The sequence below is a fragment of the Nothobranchius furzeri genome, chromosome 11, assembly GCF_043380555.1.
Source record: "Nothobranchius furzeri strain GRZ-AD chromosome 11, NfurGRZ-RIMD1, whole genome shotgun sequence".
NCBI classification, from domain to species: Eukaryota; Metazoa; Chordata; class Actinopteri; order Cyprinodontiformes; family Nothobranchiidae; genus Nothobranchius; species Nothobranchius furzeri.
In genome coordinates this window covers 22,730,206-22,749,203 of record NC_091751.1, presented here as the reverse complement: position 1 = coordinate 22,749,203, position 18,998 = coordinate 22,730,206, and the positions used below count along the sequence as shown (strand labels likewise).

The window sequence follows — 18,998 nt, the reverse complement described above, 5'->3', positions numbered from 1 at the left end:
GCGTTAGAGTTCTGTTGGTCACCAACCCCTCTAGATCCAATAATGGCGTAATTAATCTATCCCAATCTGTGCTGATCCGTCCACAACTCTGTCCTTGATGGAATCCACCTTCTGGGTCAGAGCCTGAATCTCAGCCAAAGTTCCAAGCTTATGACTCATCTCGACAATTATATGAGTTTGTGCAGTCACAGTGCGATGCATTCCATCGCTGAGCTCCGGCATTGAGCCAATATTCCTCGAAAGCTCGTTAATTTTCCGGTAAGCCAGGTAACCGCTCAGGCCAAACAGCAGGAATCCCAACACCAAAACCACAAATATCCAGACGTCTTCAGAATCCTCTACAGACAGTTGAGGGAGGCAGATCAGGTTCCACTGTTTCCAGGAGTCCATGATATACCCAGCTGGCTCTGTCCCAGAGGGGCATCCGGGAGCCCCTTCTCCCGTTCTCATCGTTGAAAAAATGTTGTCAATCACGTTGAGAGACCAACTGACCAGATCCATTTTAATAATTTCCAGTTTCCAGAAAAAATGCAAAAAGCGCCGTGCACAGACAGGATAAAGAGCCTTGGGATAAGGAGGGAGGGAGAGGAGAAAAAAGTGTCTGTACTCTCCAAGAGCCGGAAGAAGAAGTTGCTGCTTGGAGTACATCACCAATCTGCGCTCACTGTCGTCTCTTCTCAAAAGAAGTCCCGGTACACAGAAAGTCCATATAAATAATGTAGGGCCTTCACATCTGGGTCGACCCGGCCTGGTGGGTTAACTGTGTTCACATCTGAGTAGGGATGAGTACCGAATTCGGTACTTTTTAAGGTACCGACCGAATTCCACAGTACCGACCGAACACCGATTCACGTCATTTCAAACGGTGCCTCGTTTCGGTACTGCCAAGACAGGTGCGCATGCGCAAGAGCGTTATGTCGCCGGTCCCTGCGAGCCAGTTGTAAACAGAGCAAGCATGGTAGAAAGAAGAACGCACGCTAAAGCTTGGGTCCACTTCACTAAATGTGATGGGTAACTGGGTGATGAAACTAGCGACAGACAACGATCTAAGTGAGACATCCTCATCTTAATCTGCTCCAGTAGGTAAATAAAATGTTTAAGATAACGTTACCTTGATTTGTTAGCTTCCGTTTCGCTAATGGTGCGTTCGCTTTCTCCTCGGAACTCCGAATTTCCGACTAGAAGAACATGAACGCGCTCTAAAGTTTGGCTTTACTTTACTAAATGCGACGGGTGAATGGGTGAAGGTAAAACCAGCGACAACGATCTAAGTTTGATCCATCATCGTTTTAATCTGCTCCAGCAGCTAAATAAACTGTTAAAGATAACGTTAGCTTGATATGTTAGCTTCCATTGCCACCGTTATCATCTAATGGTGCGTTCGCTTTCTCCTCGGAAATTCTAACTTCCCAGTAGGAAAAATCATATGAAAAAGGACGGCAAAAGGAATGAAGATACACAGTAAATTTAGTTCACAGTAAAGATGTTTGCTTCAGTTTAATTATCAGCTTATAAAACTACAAGGACGAAGTTAAAATACAAACTTGTATGTTATTTATCATGATATTTATCAAATATGGTTATATATTGAGAAAAATATATATTTAATTATAAAAGAGAATTAAAATAATAAACACTCAAAAGTATCGAAAATTGGTACCGTTAAGTACCGGTATCGACTCGTAGGTACCGGGAATTAGTACCGGATCGATTCAAATGTCAAAGGTACCCATCCCTACATCTGAGTAATCCGTGCACTTTCCGTGCTCAACTGACTATCTACCAACAGATTGGCTGGCTGAAGTTCACGCCCACCTACAGAGGGAGGCAGCATCTGATTGGAAGGTAGAATCAGTCAGCAGTGGCTTCCTGCTGGTTGCTGTGGAGTAAACATCTTCTCTGACTGCTGCTTTGACCTTCGGCTACAGCCACGGCAGCCAGAGGACAGGCTGCTGTGAGGTGCCTCCTCCAGTCTGAGAGAGGCAGTAGGAAGCAGTCTCCAAATACTGCTCATGACTGCATTTTTTTACCAACTGAAGGAGGACACCACGGACTTCTTTGCACCTCTTTTGCATTGCCCACGTGCTCGGAAACATCTGTGTTCCTAAGAAGGCCGTGCAATCAAAACCTGGCAGCGGGGGGAGAGCTGATGCTACCAAGACTGAACCAGGCAGGGCCAAAAGTGAAAAGGCCATAATGTTGGTGGAAACTGGGGGCGTACGTTTCTCAATGCCAAGGAACCTCGCTTTGATGTCTTGGCCCCACCCCGGTTGCCTAGGAGATACGTCATCGGGAGCCGCCAAGACGTGTTCCAATGTTCATGTTCTACCGAGGCGTGTTCTCCGTTTGTTAGCCGTTTAGCTAGCTGAGCAAGAATACACAGGAGGTGTCTTGTAGCCTAGCCTTGGTCAAAAATTACCCAGAATACGCCGCAGTATTATTAAAAGGATGGTGGATCAGAAGCTGTCTGCTACTTCGGGGAAATTTGTCAAGTTTAAAATTAAGTCAACTAATTTAAAACGGTTTTTTTTAGATCCAAAGAAGTTTTCTGTTAATGGTTAGTAGCTTAGTAGTTTCAGCTTCGGTGGCTAGTGGGTAGTAACTCACTTATAGTTTTAATTAAATAAACATACACACAATTAAAAAAGTTAAAGGCTCGTTATATATTTATATTGAAAGTTATTCACATAAAATATAACGCTATGTCCCGTGTCACGTGACGTTACGTGACCGCCGTGGAAGCTGCAGTCACGTGAGCCACTTCCGTTTTCTTTGACCAAGGAAGGACAGTGTCCTTGTAAGCAAGACGCCTGGCCTCACAAGACATCGCCTCGCAAGGCCAGGCGCCTTGACATTGAGAAACACCTTGGTTCTATTTCGGGCTCCCATTGGGTGCGTAAGTTGACGGCTTCCAGGAGAGCACATCACCCTTTCAGGGGAGCCGGGCTCCCCTTAGGTCCCCCGTAATTCAAACCCCGGGCTTAGCAAAAAAAAAAAAAAAAAAAAAAATGGTGAATTGCTAAGACCATCTTGTAAAATCATACATATTTCCTGAAAGGGGGAAACTGCTGTGCTGCTTAAATTTTTCATTTTCCTATTTAATAATTTTTTTTTACTTTACAACTTTTAAAACTTTATATATATATATATATATATATATATATATATATATATATATATATATATATATATATATATATATATATATATATATATATACATATATGATCCCTTGTACTATAAAAAGGCTCAACATTGGTTGAAAAACACAACAACAACTGAATAAAAGTTTAAAAGTGGCCAGGGGAGCATTAAAACTAAGAATGTACCTAAAACCTCTTTGTGTATCTTTTCTAACCTGGATGGTGTCACGTTCTGATTGGGAGGAGTAGGACGCAATATGCAGAGCACCAGACGATATGAGGCAGGAGTAATTGAAAAAAGTAGAATCCTTTAATTGGAGTCACAAAAACAGGCAGGAGTCTTAGATTTTAAACGGGGAACAAAACACGCTGACAACAACAATGGGCCGACAAGAACAATGAGACAAGGAGAGGCTTTATACACTGGGAGGAGCAATTAGGGAAACAGGAAGCAGGTGTGTGGAGTGAGGCTGGAGGGAAGGCAGGTGACAGCAATTATCTGGATGGGGAAGAGAACCAGTGGAGGGCAGATAAACCTAACACTATATAAAACACCAAAACTAAACCTAGAGACTAAGGGAAGGACTCACAAACACATACACATACTGATACACACAAACTCATACACACATACAATGAACTGGGGAACAAGAGGCTGGGGCTATAACTTAAGACACACAACAGAGATGCAGACAAAGGACACATGAGGGCGCTAAGAGAACACAAAAGGGAATCCAGAGAGGGATGGAGAAACATTAGGAGACACATGGGGAGAGACGCAGACAAAGGACACATGAGGGCGCCATGAGAACACAAAAGGAGAACCTGGAGTGGGAACTGGAGGGGCTGGGGAAAAAAGGGACACAGAACATGACAGATGGCTCATTTTTCTGGTATCTAAAGCCATATCTGTTCTGAGTATTTGTATTTTATGTGAACTTTGGGGTCTTTTAATAGTAATGTCAATGTTTTACCACAAGATGGGAGTGCTGGGCTGACTTCCTGACTGAGGAGTCATGGGAAAGGGTGACACAATAAGTACAGTTACTTCTTTTGTCCTCCCACCTTTATATTTTAAACAAATCTCATCATTCGTTGAAGGACACAGGTCACCGAAACGTTTACAGACATTCATGTCTGCAGACCTTTCTAGTGGTAACCCTGACAACCACCTTCCCTGACAACATTTCTCTACATCAGAATCCTTTACAGTGGACGGACACACACACACACACACACACACACACACACACACACACACACACACACACACACACACACACTTTTAAGCCTCCCACCAGTCAGACCCTGAAACCTGCCACGACAGTGACTCAGTCTTTGATCACTCTTACATTGAAATGGATCTGGGACACGTTTGGCACAGTGTTATGAAGCTCGCAGGTGAAGGCAGTCAGTGTACACCCGTGCACGCTCTAAGTGCACTCTGCCAGCTCTGTGACAGATGAGATCGGGAGCTCAGAGTACTCCACCATCTCAAATGTACTGGGTGTGGTTCTGTTGGACTGCATTAGGAAGCTGCAGTGCATGAAGCAGATCATTTTACACAGGAGTAATATGGACCCATCCTCTATTTATTCTGCCCTCATCACACTTTCTGTAGCCAGATGTGTTCCAAAATTAGACATTGCCACTAAGTCCTTCTGATCTTCTGATACAGATCGATGTTCGCTCCAGAAAAACGGGGGACTATACATTTATCTTCCCTGCAGCTTTATAACCGGTAATGCTGTTTTGTATCTCATCTCATTTCTCAGCAAATCACATGGGATGGAAGGCAGGGAGGAAACGGGGCTGTTTCCTCTTCCTTTCGCTTGATCTGAGCAGCGTGCATTTTTATCACATCCCTTTCATACGTCTGCCTCTGGATGACTTCTATCGATCCAGGCACTCTAGGTTTAGTATCCCAGCCTCTGAGTGATGGCAAAGGGCATGACATCATCATTAACTGCCAATTTATTTTCTTTCTTTTTTTTTATCTTTCTATTGAGTTTTTCTGCCTAAAATAAGAAAAAATGCTAATATTTTGGGTATTTCGTGGTCCAGAATTCCCCATCATGTGTCTTTTTGCCTTCATTCCACACATCTGGATCAGCATCTTCTTTCAGGGAGAGGTGGGAAACTCTCATCTGAGAACCAAGCTCTGATTTGTGGGTTGTCTGATATCATCCAGTGACTCAGATGAAAACCTGCATTTTTAGGATTTTTTTAATTTAAAAAACTAACCCTGTATTTCCTCCTTTCTCATTCAATACCCCTGACACCTCTGCTCCGTTTCCCCTCAGTGGATTTCTATGACACAGTGATGGAAGAATTTGTGTTTTCTCCTCCTCCAGGTTGTGTTGACGGGATATGTCAGCTGCACTCATAATGGTTTTCAATACGGAAGCTAATCACTCACACAAGGAGGAGGAGGAGGTGCCGCTGGGTGAGAGGGAAAGCTGTGTGAATCATTTTGATGATCCATATGATGTAGCTCAGCTGTGTGGTTTGGGAGCACGGCGATCACAGAGGCAGAAGGTGGGAGGGGCACAAACACGCTCACATCTGTGCACGCTCCTGAGAGTGTCAGCGTGGGGCACGAACATGCACACATCTGTGCACGCTCCTGAGAGTGTCATCGTTGGATGTTGCTTCCTCTACTAGCTGGATGCACATGAGGGTGTCAGCTCAGAGCCACTGGACTGACTGGACTTGTTTTTTTTTCCTTGCTGGATCTGCATTTCTGATCAGCACCAGAGCCTGTTTGTCTTGGAGGGATGGTGTCAGTGGGTCTTTAGCACAGACAGTCAATAGGGCTTGAAGAAGGGCAGAATCAGCAGGAATCAACTGAGCACTGGGACTCAGGAGTGCTGGAGTACAGATGTCAGAGATGGTAGACCCACTTTAGGGGCTCCAGGACTGCCCCAAAATGGGAAACAACATCCAGAAGAAGAAGAAGGTGCAGACGGACAAAAGCTTTTCTTCACCTTTGAGCCCGAATCTGAAACGGGACAAGCCCAACAGCTTCTGGCTGCTGGGACTTCCAGACAAGCAGAGAACAGGTAGGAAGAAGGAAGCTTTTTAATAGTTTGAGTGTGTGTGTGTGTGTGTGTGTGTGCGTGCGTGCGTGCGTGTGTGTGTGTGTGTGTGTGTGTGTGTGTGTGTGTGTGTGTGTTCCTGCAGTAAGTGTTTTAAGGTGCAGTGGGACAATATTCCCATGCTGACTTCATCCTAGTCAGCTCCCAACCTTCTTGATTATTGCACGAGGGTGCAGAAGGAGAGGAGTGCTGTTACCTGTTCTGGTTACGGCGCTCACAGATACTTACAACAACAACGTTTTCTTTTAAAGCTGACTAGCACAGCTCCATCAGGGGGGCGTTTCTTGCTGTCCGAAGGAGTTTCAGTCCTTCTCTGACAAACAGAACCCATTCCATGCTGATCCTTGTCTCTGTTCTCTGTCCCCAAAGCAACAAAACCCTCCTGACTAACTGGTTCAACACACACAGAAACAGACTGACTGATAATAATCTGTCATTGTGAAATGTTTTTTTTTCTCGGGTTGCTGACGTAATCTTTTTTCTCAGGAGCCAGTGTCTGATGTTTCCATCCAAGGTTGACTAAATGTGTCTGAACACTCGAGTTTCAGGGGGTTTGATGTTTTCACTTTCAAATGCATCATATAGTGACGTACAACTTTTTATATCTGTTATTTAAAACGGGTTTTATTTGATTGAGGAAAAGTTGGCTTCATTTGCCCTGAATCTTATAGAGGTACACCTAAGTCAAATTTTGTCTGTTGCCACATTCTCCAGAGTTCGATAAGTGGGAAAAAACATTTTGTAACCAGCCCAGTCATTCTCCTGATCTAGCAGCGTTCTGTTAGCTTTAGCTTAGCATAAACAATGTACGTAATTGGTAACAACTAGCATTTTGTGAAAAGTCATGAAAGTCATGAAAATTACTCAATAATGATCTTAATTTTTCTTGGTGACCTGAATGATCAAATCAACTGTAAACAAAAATATTAAGAAACCTGTGATTCACAGGAACTGATTTAGATTTGGGACTACAGTAAGATGAAGCATCGCAGAAAGCAAGATGCAGGAATACAATGCTGCAGCACCAAAGACAACAGTTTCATGTGTCATGTACTCTTTCATTTTCAATCCATCCATCCATTTTTTCCCGCTTATCTGGAGTCCGGTTGCGGGGGCAGTAGCATAAGTCGAGAGGCCCAGACTTCCCTCTGCCCAGCCACTTGGGCCAGCTTTTCCGGGGAAATCCCAACAGGGTCGTGCAGAGACCTTTGACGGGGCGGGTGCTCAAAGTAAAAAAAAAAGGGGGCACTTATAGAGCAAAACTTTTAAACAGATTCACAATCCAACTAGTTAGAAAATTCAGATAATGAGACCCTTGGGTTCAAACAACATAATAAAAATATATAAATTAGTGTCATTAGTGTTAATGTTAGTTCATAAATAATAGTTTTAGTTTTTAAAGCTGGCTTACATCTAGAGATGTTACAACCACATTTTTGTCCCTGATCCGAGTCCAAGTTGTTTGATTTTTGATTATCTTCCAATACTGAGTCCTGTTCTGATACCAGGTGGTGATGCAACGCATTATAAAAGAAATAAGTCGTCCTTCTGTCTGTATTTGTCATTTTGTTGTTTTAGCCTTAAAAGGTCACTCATTCAGGAAGTACATTTAACAGGAATCAAGATAATTTATTACTATTGCACAGGTGTACAACCAAATTGATTTTGTGCTTACTAAAGACAGCTCTAGTAAGAGGTAGTAAAATAAATGTAAAATAAATGCAACCACAGAGACTTATCCAGTGTGATCTATGGCTATGCTAGCTGAGATCTTTTTCCTGTCAGGAGAAAATTCTTGATCCCATTCCATGATCTCACTGAACTTAACACTAAACATGAGAGCTCTGCTGCCAACCTAACAACAACATCCTTTGGGCAAATGGCACCATCATCACATACGTGGCAGGAGTGTCAGAGAAACTTAGAAGAATCTTCTCCAAACACAACATCCCGGTAAACTTTAAACCCAACAACACCCTCAGACAGAACCTGGTCCATCCAGATGACAAAACACCCAAATAGAAGCTCAGTGGTGTTGTTTATGCAGTCCAGTGTAGTGAGGACTGTCCAGATCTTTACATTAGAGAAACTAAACAACAAATACACAGGAACATAACACAACACAGGAGAGCCGCCTCTTCAGGTCAAAATTCTGCAGTACCTGAAGGACAAGGGACACACTTTTGGGCAGAGAAGATAGATGATTAAAAGCATTCAACAGAAACAGCTTAGTTTCAATTGACATCATGATGGCTGCAGACAACGGGGAGTTCACAGTGTTAGTATTGTTAGATCTTTCTGCAGCTTCTGACCCTGTTGATCACAGCACTTTAATTAACAGACTTGGTGACTCGGTGGGGATCTCTGCAACTGTTCTAGACTGGTTTAGATTGTACCTTTCTAACAGAAGTTACAGCGTCTGTGTGAACCAAATCATGTCAGATTCTACCCATCTGTTCTGTGGGGTACCCCAAGGCTCTGTTTTGGGTCCACTGTTGTTTCTGCTGTACATACTTCCTCTTGGACAGATAATAGATTATTTTCATAATGCCTCTTATCACCTATATGCAGATGATATTCATCTGTACTGCTCCTGTAAGGATTCTGAGTTCTACAAACTGTATGAATTACTAGAGTGTATCAGCTATAACAAGCTGGCTAGAAGTTAACTTCCTTCAGTTAAACTCTGAAAAGACTGAATATCTGATCATTGCCCCTGAGAGCATGGTTCCCCTGATTAGTCTAAAACTTGGTCATTTATCCTCTGTCATCAAGACAAACGTAAGGAATTTGGGTGTTATTTTTGACCAATCAATGTCTCTTGAAGGCCACTCAAAAACATTGGTCCGAAACTGTTTTTATCATTTAAGAAATATCTCAAAACTGTGAAGGTTGGTGTCAAAATATGAACTTGAAATGGTTATCCATACCTTTATCTCCTCCCGTCTAGATTACTGTAACACACTTTTCACATGTTTTAACAAAAAAGCCCTTGACCGCCTTCAGTTGGTCCAGAACTCTGCAGTGAGGCTTCTAACTGGACAAACAGAAGAGTGCATATCACTCCTATTCTAATGTCTCTGCACTGGTTACCCATTAACTTTAGAGTTCATTTTAGAATCCTCACTATAACTTTCAGAGCTCTACATGGTCAAGCTCCTCCCTATATTACTGAACTGTTAAAGCCTTATGCTCCAACCCGAGCCCTCAGGTCCACATACCAGAACCTTCTAGAAGTTCCAAAGACCAGATATAAAAGTTGAGGTGATCGCTCCTTCCAGACTGTTGCACCCCGACTCTGGAATGATCTTCCTTTATCCTTACGCAGCGTTGACAGTCTGGACACTTTTAAAAAACAGCTAAAGACCCTTTTATTTAAAGGGGCATTATGGAAGTTTGACAGCCAAAACATGTATAGAAATAATACATTTCTTCTCCTGCAAAGCCCTGGTCCTGTAGAATGAGCCCTGGCATTTTTACTGTGATTGCCTGTTTTTCTGTAAAATCACAGAAAAAGAGAGATGCTCAGGTCGAGCAGGCTGCTTCATGCGCGTTCACACTCAGGCATAGCCCATAGCGTTTGCTATCAGTAGCTTTAGCAGCAGAAAGAGAGGCAGTGCCACTTTGTCGCTGTTCCTAACGCCTAGTGACGAAACTAGCTACATTTCTGAGGACCCTTAGCTACTTTCTTCTAGATATTTCCTGCAAATTAGCAACAAAATAGCCATTTTCGCTCTGAACCGTTCTTTGAACGTTGTTTTAGCTGTAATCAAGGATATAAATATTACAGATACCAAAAATGTCAGTGGTGGTTTAGCTCAACTATAAAGACGTCAGACTCTCGTGCAGGAGACCCGGGTTTGATTCTGGGTGAGAACACAGTTATTTTAGAGTTTCTTTTTTACATTAATGGTATATTTTTTTACAGTAATATGCCCAAATTTTTATTTGAGACTCGCCGAACAGCATTGAATTCACAGATAAAAAAGATGTGGGTTCAACTTTCATTTTGGAACAATTTTTCAAGCAAGGGAATGATCTGAGCATGCAGGAGGACTAACCCATCATAAACCTTTGTCAGCTGTGCTGAAGAGAAAGGTACAGAACCAAATTATTTAATTAATTAGCTGCACATTCTCCTGCTCTCCGGGCCACACACACACACACACACACACACACACACACACACACAATGGACTGTCAGCTCTCAGAGCTCTGTGAAGCTGACCCCCATCAGCTTCACAGAGCTTCGTCTCAGCTGTTATTTTCGTTAAGGAGTGTGCACGTATGGCATGCGCGCCTCGTGCACGAGCCTCCTATTGAAGCTGCCGTTACACTTTTGGCCAGAGGGGGCAATCGCGAGCATAAAAATACAAAACTCCGTAAAGTCCCTTTAAAGCTGCTTTTACCTAAATCTTTTATTTTCTTATTTTTAACTCAAATTTTTAATCTTTCATCTGTTTATGAAATTTTATAATTTTATGACTTTATTTTTCTTTTGTTAATCTGATTCTGTTTTGAGGATTTTAATCTATTTATGATTTTATGACTTTGTTTTATTTTGTTCTGATCTATGTGTAGCACTTTGTGATTCTATGTCTGTGATAAGTGCTATATACATAAAATGTACTTACTTACTTACTTACTTACACTTTTGAAGATGACAAAGTCCACATTCCAGACAGAGAAGATAGATGGTTTGAGAGAGGAGTAAAAGAAGCTATCTATGTCAAAAAGTGAAAAACCAACTTTAAATAGGAGGGGGGGCTTAGCTTTCACCTTTCCTGTATCTATAATGCAGCTTTGAATCTCATTCCTAAGCAGTTTCAGTCTAGGTCACACCTTCTTGCATCTAATCACCACGATGACTCACCATCAACAGAGGCTAACGACTCATCAGGGGATGGAGAGGAGGGGTACTCAGAGTAGTTTCTGCTCTTTAAATAACAACAGACAGCAACAGCTTATGTTTATATTTATTCATTTATCAGCTCAGTTGTTAGCACTGTTGCCTCGCAGCACGAAGGTTGCAGGTTCGAAACTCGGCTGCGGCCTTTCTGCGTGGAGTTGCGTGTTCTCCGCATGCATGCGTGGGTTTCCTCTGGGTACTCCGGTTTCCCCCACAGATCACAGCATGCCCTGTAGGTTATAAATTGTAAGTCGCTTTGGATAAAAGCGTCTGCCAAAAAAATAAACCTCAAACATAAACATCACAAAGTCCCTCAAGTTCATGGCATCTGCCATTAAACCCAAAAAAAGGAAATCACATTTGATGTTGCTGTTTGTCGTATGTCATGAAATAGATTAGGTGTTATTTAATGAGCCATAAGGCGTAGAGTTCCATAGGAAATATGAAATCCACCTTACGGATCTGTGAGTTATTTAAACCAGAAGATTGGATCTTTTTATTGCAGGGATTAGATAACCGCTTCGTATTCACTCAGAGACAACAGAAGAGAGAGAGAGTCAAGTTTAAAAGTTAAGAATTTTATTACTAACAAATTAAACTAGACTGACTTCAAAACTAAATGTATGGTGTAACTAAAATGGATGAGGCGGTGGATGGATGACGTGTGATGTTAAATCAGAACCAGCAAATCCGAAGAAGCGATTGTTCTGACGGGAACTGAAGGTGCTGTTTTCGCATTAAGCTTTGGTTAGGAAGTTCAGAAACACATGAGACACCATTATGTCAGTCTACCTACCCTTCGTGGAAGTCCCCTTTAGATCTGGAAGGTCTTAGCTTGACCCTCTCTGGAACCAACCCGGTAGGAAAAGCAGCGGCGCCGACCAGACCAGTCTGAGTTACTTCCGGGTACACGACAGTTTGTTGGCGTCTGGTGAGACCCAAGCCTGGGTCTTGATGGTTCAGCTTTTATTCTGAAAGGAACTGTTGCCGCTGTTGGAATAGCGATGAATTTTTCAGCTTATCGTTCGTTCTTTTGGTTAAAGAGTTTTAGATCAGGATTGGCCTCTCCGTCACTTTCTCTGGAACGCTTTGAACTGGCGCTAGAGCTGACGTGGCGTAGTTTTATACTTCGGATGTAATGGTTTATTGTCGAATGAAAAATTACCAAACACCATCAAAACCACGCCTCCGTCAGATCTGTAAGATTCTGATTGGATCAGTGAAAGTAATGTGTCATGTCTTTTTAACACTACGTGAAATGAGTCCTGTTGGAACACTTAAAGTCACAAACCTTTATATTCTATAGGATTATCATAAGGTAATTAACATTATGATTTCACAGATCGGTCACATCTTATATTTGACTAACACTTTGATGGATTAGCTTTATTAAAATAGAGTTCTTTGATGAATTAAAAGAAAAGAGTTCATTCTTCGTTCTTCTGTTGAGCTGAAAATAAGCAGGTTAGAAGGACTGCATGTGACCTTGAGACCATATCTCATGCAGACTATTCTTGAGCAAAGAAGGGAAAAACGGTCATTCCGTTCCGTTACACGTAATATGATGATGTTCCTCTCTACTGTCAGGATTAAAGCCATGAAAAACACACCGCTGCACTTCTGGAATGATGCTGAGGATGAATAAGCCGTTAGGTCACCTTTATTGACGTAATCTGCATAGATATGAAATTACATCGCAGACTTTTATTTTGAAAATTACCAGGGATTTTACACTGAAACCATGTGTGAATTCCCATCTTAGCCCTATGTTAACTGCAGATATTGTTGTGTCCCAGAAAATGCTTGGGGCAAAATATATGGCACATCATTCTGTCTGAAATGTTACTATATTAAGAATTCAGCTTACCTAGACTTTATAAATCTTCAGGTGCGCAGATCAATAAAACAAGTGTTGCATACGAGCAGCAGCAGTGAGATCAGAGATTATCTCTTAAAAATGTCCGTGTGACGAACTCCGCAGTTTTCAGTTAAGAGAAGAGGCAACCGTGTTTTCCCAAACGCTGCATCAGTCCAAGAGAGGCATTTATCTTCTAGCGGCAGAGCAAGGCTGCTTTGTTGTGTGCATCAGTGAAACTAGTGTACCCGGAAATCGTGCAATGACAAAGATTCCCGCCCTTTTGAAATTCAAGCACTAATTCATGCATGAATTATTTTTGGCACGTCATTTTTTTCTAATTAATTAATAATAATTAATGCGTTAAAGTTCCGTCCCTTGTTTTAACCCTTTAAATTGTTTAAAGTATCAGAACTAATTTATTTTTTACTATTTTAGTTTTTCTACCCAGCTGAAGCGTTCATGTCTTTCTGTTTTGTAAATTATTTTCTGCTAAATATTAATTTCACCATTGGCTTTCCATACTGCTTTGGCGGCCAATATGTGCATTTAGAACACATGTTCTTTTGCCCCCTTTGGCGTCAAAACTTGCATTCAAGACGAACATTTTGACAGACATAACGTGCATTTAGAATGCACGCTTTTTGATCCTTTTGGCTTGCCATAAATGGAACCTGAACCAATCTTTAGCACCTGAAATTTGCTGCGTCGTGGCTGGTTTGAATCACCCCCATAGACTATAATGGATTCTATTTGCAGCAGTGACATTCTGCTGCCGCTGATGCCTCCAGTGTTCACTAGGAGTTAAATGTTAAAGGTGAAGCCTAGACGATCATCATTTGACTACAGCTGGACGCGTTCAAAAGTTTAAGGTCCACTGAAGTGTAGAAAACTTTTCAAAATGTGTTGGAGGTGGAGGTGAACTCAAGGTCAAGGTTCATTAGTGTCAGATCACACCAGATGTGTGGACTCGAGTCACATGACTTGGACTCGAGTCATTATTTTAATAACTTCTGACTTGACTTGATAAAATCTATAAAGACTTAGGACTTGACTCAGACTTGAACGCCAATGACTTGGGATTTGAATCGAATTGCATCTGTTGACTTGATGATGACTTGAGCATGTTTGATATTTTAGCACAAAAGTGGACAAAGATCATAAATCATTCTTCGATCTGGGTCTGATGTTGTCCTGCTAAATGCAGCTGCACTTTGTTTATGATTACTTTCAGTTGCACTTTCTTCTTGTTTGAGTAAATAAATGAAGCTTTAAGAAGTCTTATTTATGGAATTTATTTATTATCATTGTCATTAAATTGAAGTTGGGCAGATGACTTGATTATGACTTGAAAATTCTAAGTTAAGGACTTGGACTTGACTTGGACTTCCACATCACTGACTTTGGACTTGACTTGGACTTGGGTGTCTGACTTCGACTTGACTTGAGAATCGACTGGAAAGACTTGTGACTTACTTGTGACTTGCAAAGCAGTGACTTGGACACACCTCTGGATCACACATCGTAGATAAGTGAGAACACCACAGTTGGGAAAAAATTATAAAAAGTGAAATTTGCTAAAACAAACGTTGAGAAGCTTCCGGGAGACTGAATTTCAGCTTTGGTTTATTTATTTATTTATTTTATTTTATTTATTTTTTTGGCAAATAGCACCAGCTTCATGCTTACAGATATAAAACTGAAGCGGTTGAACAAATAAACACTGGACCTGCTGTGGAATCCCAAGATAATGTAGGTATCCTGGAGCTAAATGTGCTGCCCAGTGTCAGGAAGCTTGGGACCAGTCTCAGGTTATAGGTCATAGAATTTTACCATCCTGCCTGTGGGCACTGAAGTAAATCCTGTAGGATTGATGTAAGGAGCAGAAATGTGCTGTTTGATAAATAAACCCTTCAGACCTGAAAGCCGTCTGTGGACAGATGGGAAATCTCAGTTAGTTAGCAGTGTTAGTAGTAGTGTCTACTGCAGAAAGTTGTGCAACAAGATATTGATTTTGTTTTTATTTTTTTTTTATTAAATCACCAAAAGCTCAGATTTTCACTTGTTAATTTTAGTAAATATTTGATTTAATTTGACTGGTAAACACGCAACAACCAATTGCAATTTGCTGATTGGCTGCACCTGGCGGTAAGGCGGTAAGGCGTTTCCTGTTTCCTGTTTTCAGTGTTGCACTCCGTGTAGCTGTTTGGTGTTTGGGGCTCGCTAAAGCTGATTTAATTTCTCTGTACTTGGATATCTCTGAGTTATTGTAGCACAAAAGCACGCTAAAACGCACATTTTCTGTTGTTCCACCTAGCTTTTAGGGAACCATTTGAGTCTGCACGCAGTTTATTTGGTACTGCAGTTTGCTGTTCGTCCAGTTAGCTTAGCCTCAGCACGGCTATGGCTACTTCTGTCTCTGCTTCTCCGTCTCCTATCTCTTGCTCTCTGTGTCAGATGTTTAGTTACTCCTCTGCCTCCTTTAGTGATAATGGTACGTGTAATAAATGTAGCATTTTTGTAGCTTTGGAGGCGAGGGTGTCGGAATTGGAGTCCCGGCTCCGCGCTGTTGAAAAACCTGTAAACAGCCGTAGTTACTTAGCTAGCGCGGGGCTAACTAGCTCAGAACAACCCCGTAGCGACCCTCCAGTGGAACCCGAGCAGCCGGGACCTCAGGCCGGCTGGGTGACGGTACGCAGCATAGAACCCAGCCCGTGGGCCACCACCAACCCGTCCACGTTTCTAATAGATTTTCCCCGCTCAGTGACGCACCCACTGACAAGCCGACTCTGATCATTGGCAGCTCCATAGTCAGAAACGTGGCATTAGAGACTCCAGCAACCATAGTTAAATGTTTACCTGGGGCCAGAGCGGGCAACATTAAATCTTATCTGAAACTGCTGGCTAAGGATAAGCGTAAATACAGTAAGATTGTTTATTCACGCTGGCGGTAACGACACCCGGTTACGCCAATCGGAGGTCACTAAAATTAATGTTGCTTCAGTGTGTAAGTTTGCCAAAACAATGTCGGACTCCGTAATTTTCTCTGGGCCCCTCCCTGATCGGACCAGTGACGACATGTTTAGCCGCATGCTGTCCTTCAACCGCTGGTTGTCTAGGTGGTGTCCTGAAAACAACGTGGGCTACATTGATAATTGGAAAACTTTTTGGGGAAAACCTGGTCTGATGCGGAGAGACGGCATCCATCCCTCTTTGGATGGTGCAGCTCATCTTTCTAGGAATATGGCCAGTTTTATTAGTCCTCCATGACGACCCAGGGTCCAGACCAGGAAGCAGAGTCGTAGTTTAACCCACCCCTCTGCAGCTTCTGTACTGTTACCCACCCACTACCATAGGCGTCATTTTAACCGGATTTGTGATTGGCAGCTGTGTCCCCCCCACTTTCAAAAAAGCCTGCTGATGAGGATTTTTGTTTTACCAGCTCAGATCTTATACCAGGGGTCGGCAACCTGTTCCCATCAAAGAGCCATTATTACCCGTTTCCCACAGTAAAGAAAACACCGCAGCAGTCGCATCGTTGTGGGCGGGGCCTACCCTCAGACAGCAGAGAGCTGCTCACAACCAGGTGACAGCTGCCGGTACCGGTCGCTCGCATGGGCGTCACACCCGTGGGGGGATTCAACACCCACACTTTTCCTTCTGTTTTGCTCACCTCCACACCAGTCTGGTTTCTTTATGTCGCACTCACTCTGTTTGCCTCATCTCCTTCTTCACCTCCGCTTCTGACAGCCGATGTCGGGTTTCCAGGAGAGCAGGAGAGGGAGGGACGGAAGAGCTCGACTGAATTCATAATTTTACATCTTGACATTAGCTGTACAAAGTCTGAGTTTGATAAAGTGAAGAACAACAATTTGCAGAGGTTTATAACAGGCGCAGCGCCGTTTTCATTTTTGGGTGGGCCACGGTAATTCTGGACGGACCTTAATAAGCAGTGACTTAAGTGAAGCAGGCAGGTCGCGCTAGAAAATTTCGTTTAAAAATACGTCATAAATGTGTTCCCCCGTCATTTTTATTTATAAAATATGAAGTAAAAACTCCTAATTTAATTTTCATTCATTTGTCATTCATATGTAGTCTACACCCGTGCGTTAAGTGGACCATCTTCCAGTGAAAGCAAAGCATCCAGCCCATCTCTCCAAATGCGTAAAATGTGCATCAGCCGCTAGGCGCGCCACGCGCACCGTCAGCTACGTCAGTCCAGACAAGAGCAGAGCAAATAGAGAAAGAATAGAGAATAATTGTGTCTGGATGTGGATGGAGATTACATTTTACAGCAGCCTGATCATCATTTAAATACGTAAACCATCACCTGTCTTCTAGTCCACGCTATCAGCATTATTTTAATTGGTGTGTGTGTGTGTGTGTGTGTGTGTGTGTGTGTGTGTGTGTGTGTGTGTGTGTGTGTGTGTGTGTGTGTGAGTTTGTGTGTGTGTGTGTGTGTGTGTGTGTTCCACTTCCAACACTGGTCTAACCAACCAGACCAGCGTGTCCAGAAACGTATTAATGTTACAATTAAACAGTTTCACTTCATGTAGGCTAGGAACGTTTCACCTGCCGTGGCCCGACCGCTTCTGCTCCACATAAACTTTGTGCGTGATCAAATGTCTCTACAGGTGCTTTCTGCGCTGCTATTCTGCCTCAGACTGGATGCGTCATGCGTGTCCATATTATAATATGGACACGCATGACGCATCCAGAGACGAGAAAAAGCGCTGTTCAGCCAAAGTTTAATAATTTCATAAAAAGAACATTTTTCCAAGCTCATCCATGCACATTAGTGTGCGTCGGGGTAATTCTTTCAAAACAGCCAGCATCCTTGAGTTTATCCATCAAAATACAGTCAAATGGAAATATCTGTAACCTGCCGTTTAACTGTTTTGCCTTCTTGTGAAGATTGTTGCAAAGAGAAACAACTAAACTTGATTAACCCCAGAGCCATGCACACTGCACTGTACGTCGTGACTGTAAATGAGGGGAAATGATTTAATCGGATCCTTTTCTTTTAAACATGGTTTAATGTAGTTTCATTCAGTACAAACTTTAGTTACACCAATCAGAGCCTGGATTTGTATTCTGAACAGTTTAAACATGTTTAAAACGGAGACATGCGTGACGCTCTAAAATTCGCACCTGCTCCGCTATTATGGAAATTAAACTAGCAAGGTGAATAACATCAAATTATTTTAGGCACAGACAACATCCCCCACACTTTTGAAAATCTTGCAACGCGCCTGGTCGCTCGTGTACGTCAAAGTTATCTTTCATAAGAAGACAATCAATAAAACGATTTAAATAAAAATGATCCAGAAGTTGTAGCCTGTCTCTGCCTACAATATTTTGATATTTTTCACCCTGTTGGTGGTTTTACTGAGCAGGTGCCACTTTTGTCATACGTTTCTTTTAAAAACATGTTTAGACTGTTCAGAATACAAATCCAGGCTCGCAGAACCAGAGCGCATGTGAGAAGGTTCCTCCCACTGAAGCGAGTGTTTTCCAAACCCTGTCTCTCAGAGAGACTTGTCACTTAGAAAATGTTCCCTGATGATGAAACTTTGGCTGAATAGTGCTTGTTCCTGTCTCCAATGTGGCGACACATCCAGGAGCCGTCTGAGGAGAATCCCAGAATCTCACATCCTCTTCAGCTCAGAAAGCGCCTATATGATTACTCACAAGCGTGACGCGTCAACCCGGTCTCACAGTAAGACCGGGTTGGACCTGTTCAGGTTTACGCAGACAATCTTTACATTTAGAATTAGCATACAGATGTAAAATTAATGCAGTAAAATATAAAGCTTTTTATTTAAATATCCATTCATTATTTTATAAGCACAGAGAGCCTCATCAGATGGATGGAAGAGCCGCATGCGGCTACAGAGCCGCCGACCCCTGTGCTAGCCTATATTGTCCCCAGCAATTTTTAAACCCCACTCAAGTGTATGGTTATTGTCCCCAGCAATTCTGACAACAAACTG

The 18,998-nt window shown here is 42.4% G+C and overlaps 1 protein-coding gene across 3 annotated transcripts in view; it reads left to right on the top strand.

Annotated features, from left to right (window-relative positions):
* The window catches only part of nhsl3 (NHS like 3), a 76,662-nt gene that overhangs the window by 11,726 nt on the left and 45,938 nt on the right, over positions 1 to 18,998 (top strand). Inside the window, exon 1 of one of the 3 annotated variants that reach the window (XM_015955704.3) lies at positions 3,222 to 6,205. The exons of the other annotated variants lie outside the window; for them this stretch is intronic. Coding sequence (XP_015811190.1) covers positions 6,073 to 6,205 — 133 coding nt within the window. The 5' untranslated portion in view covers positions 3,222 to 6,072. Of the gene's footprint in view, positions 1 to 3,221; positions 6,206 to 18,998 lie in introns of those variants that run through there. 3 annotated transcript variants of the gene reach the window in all.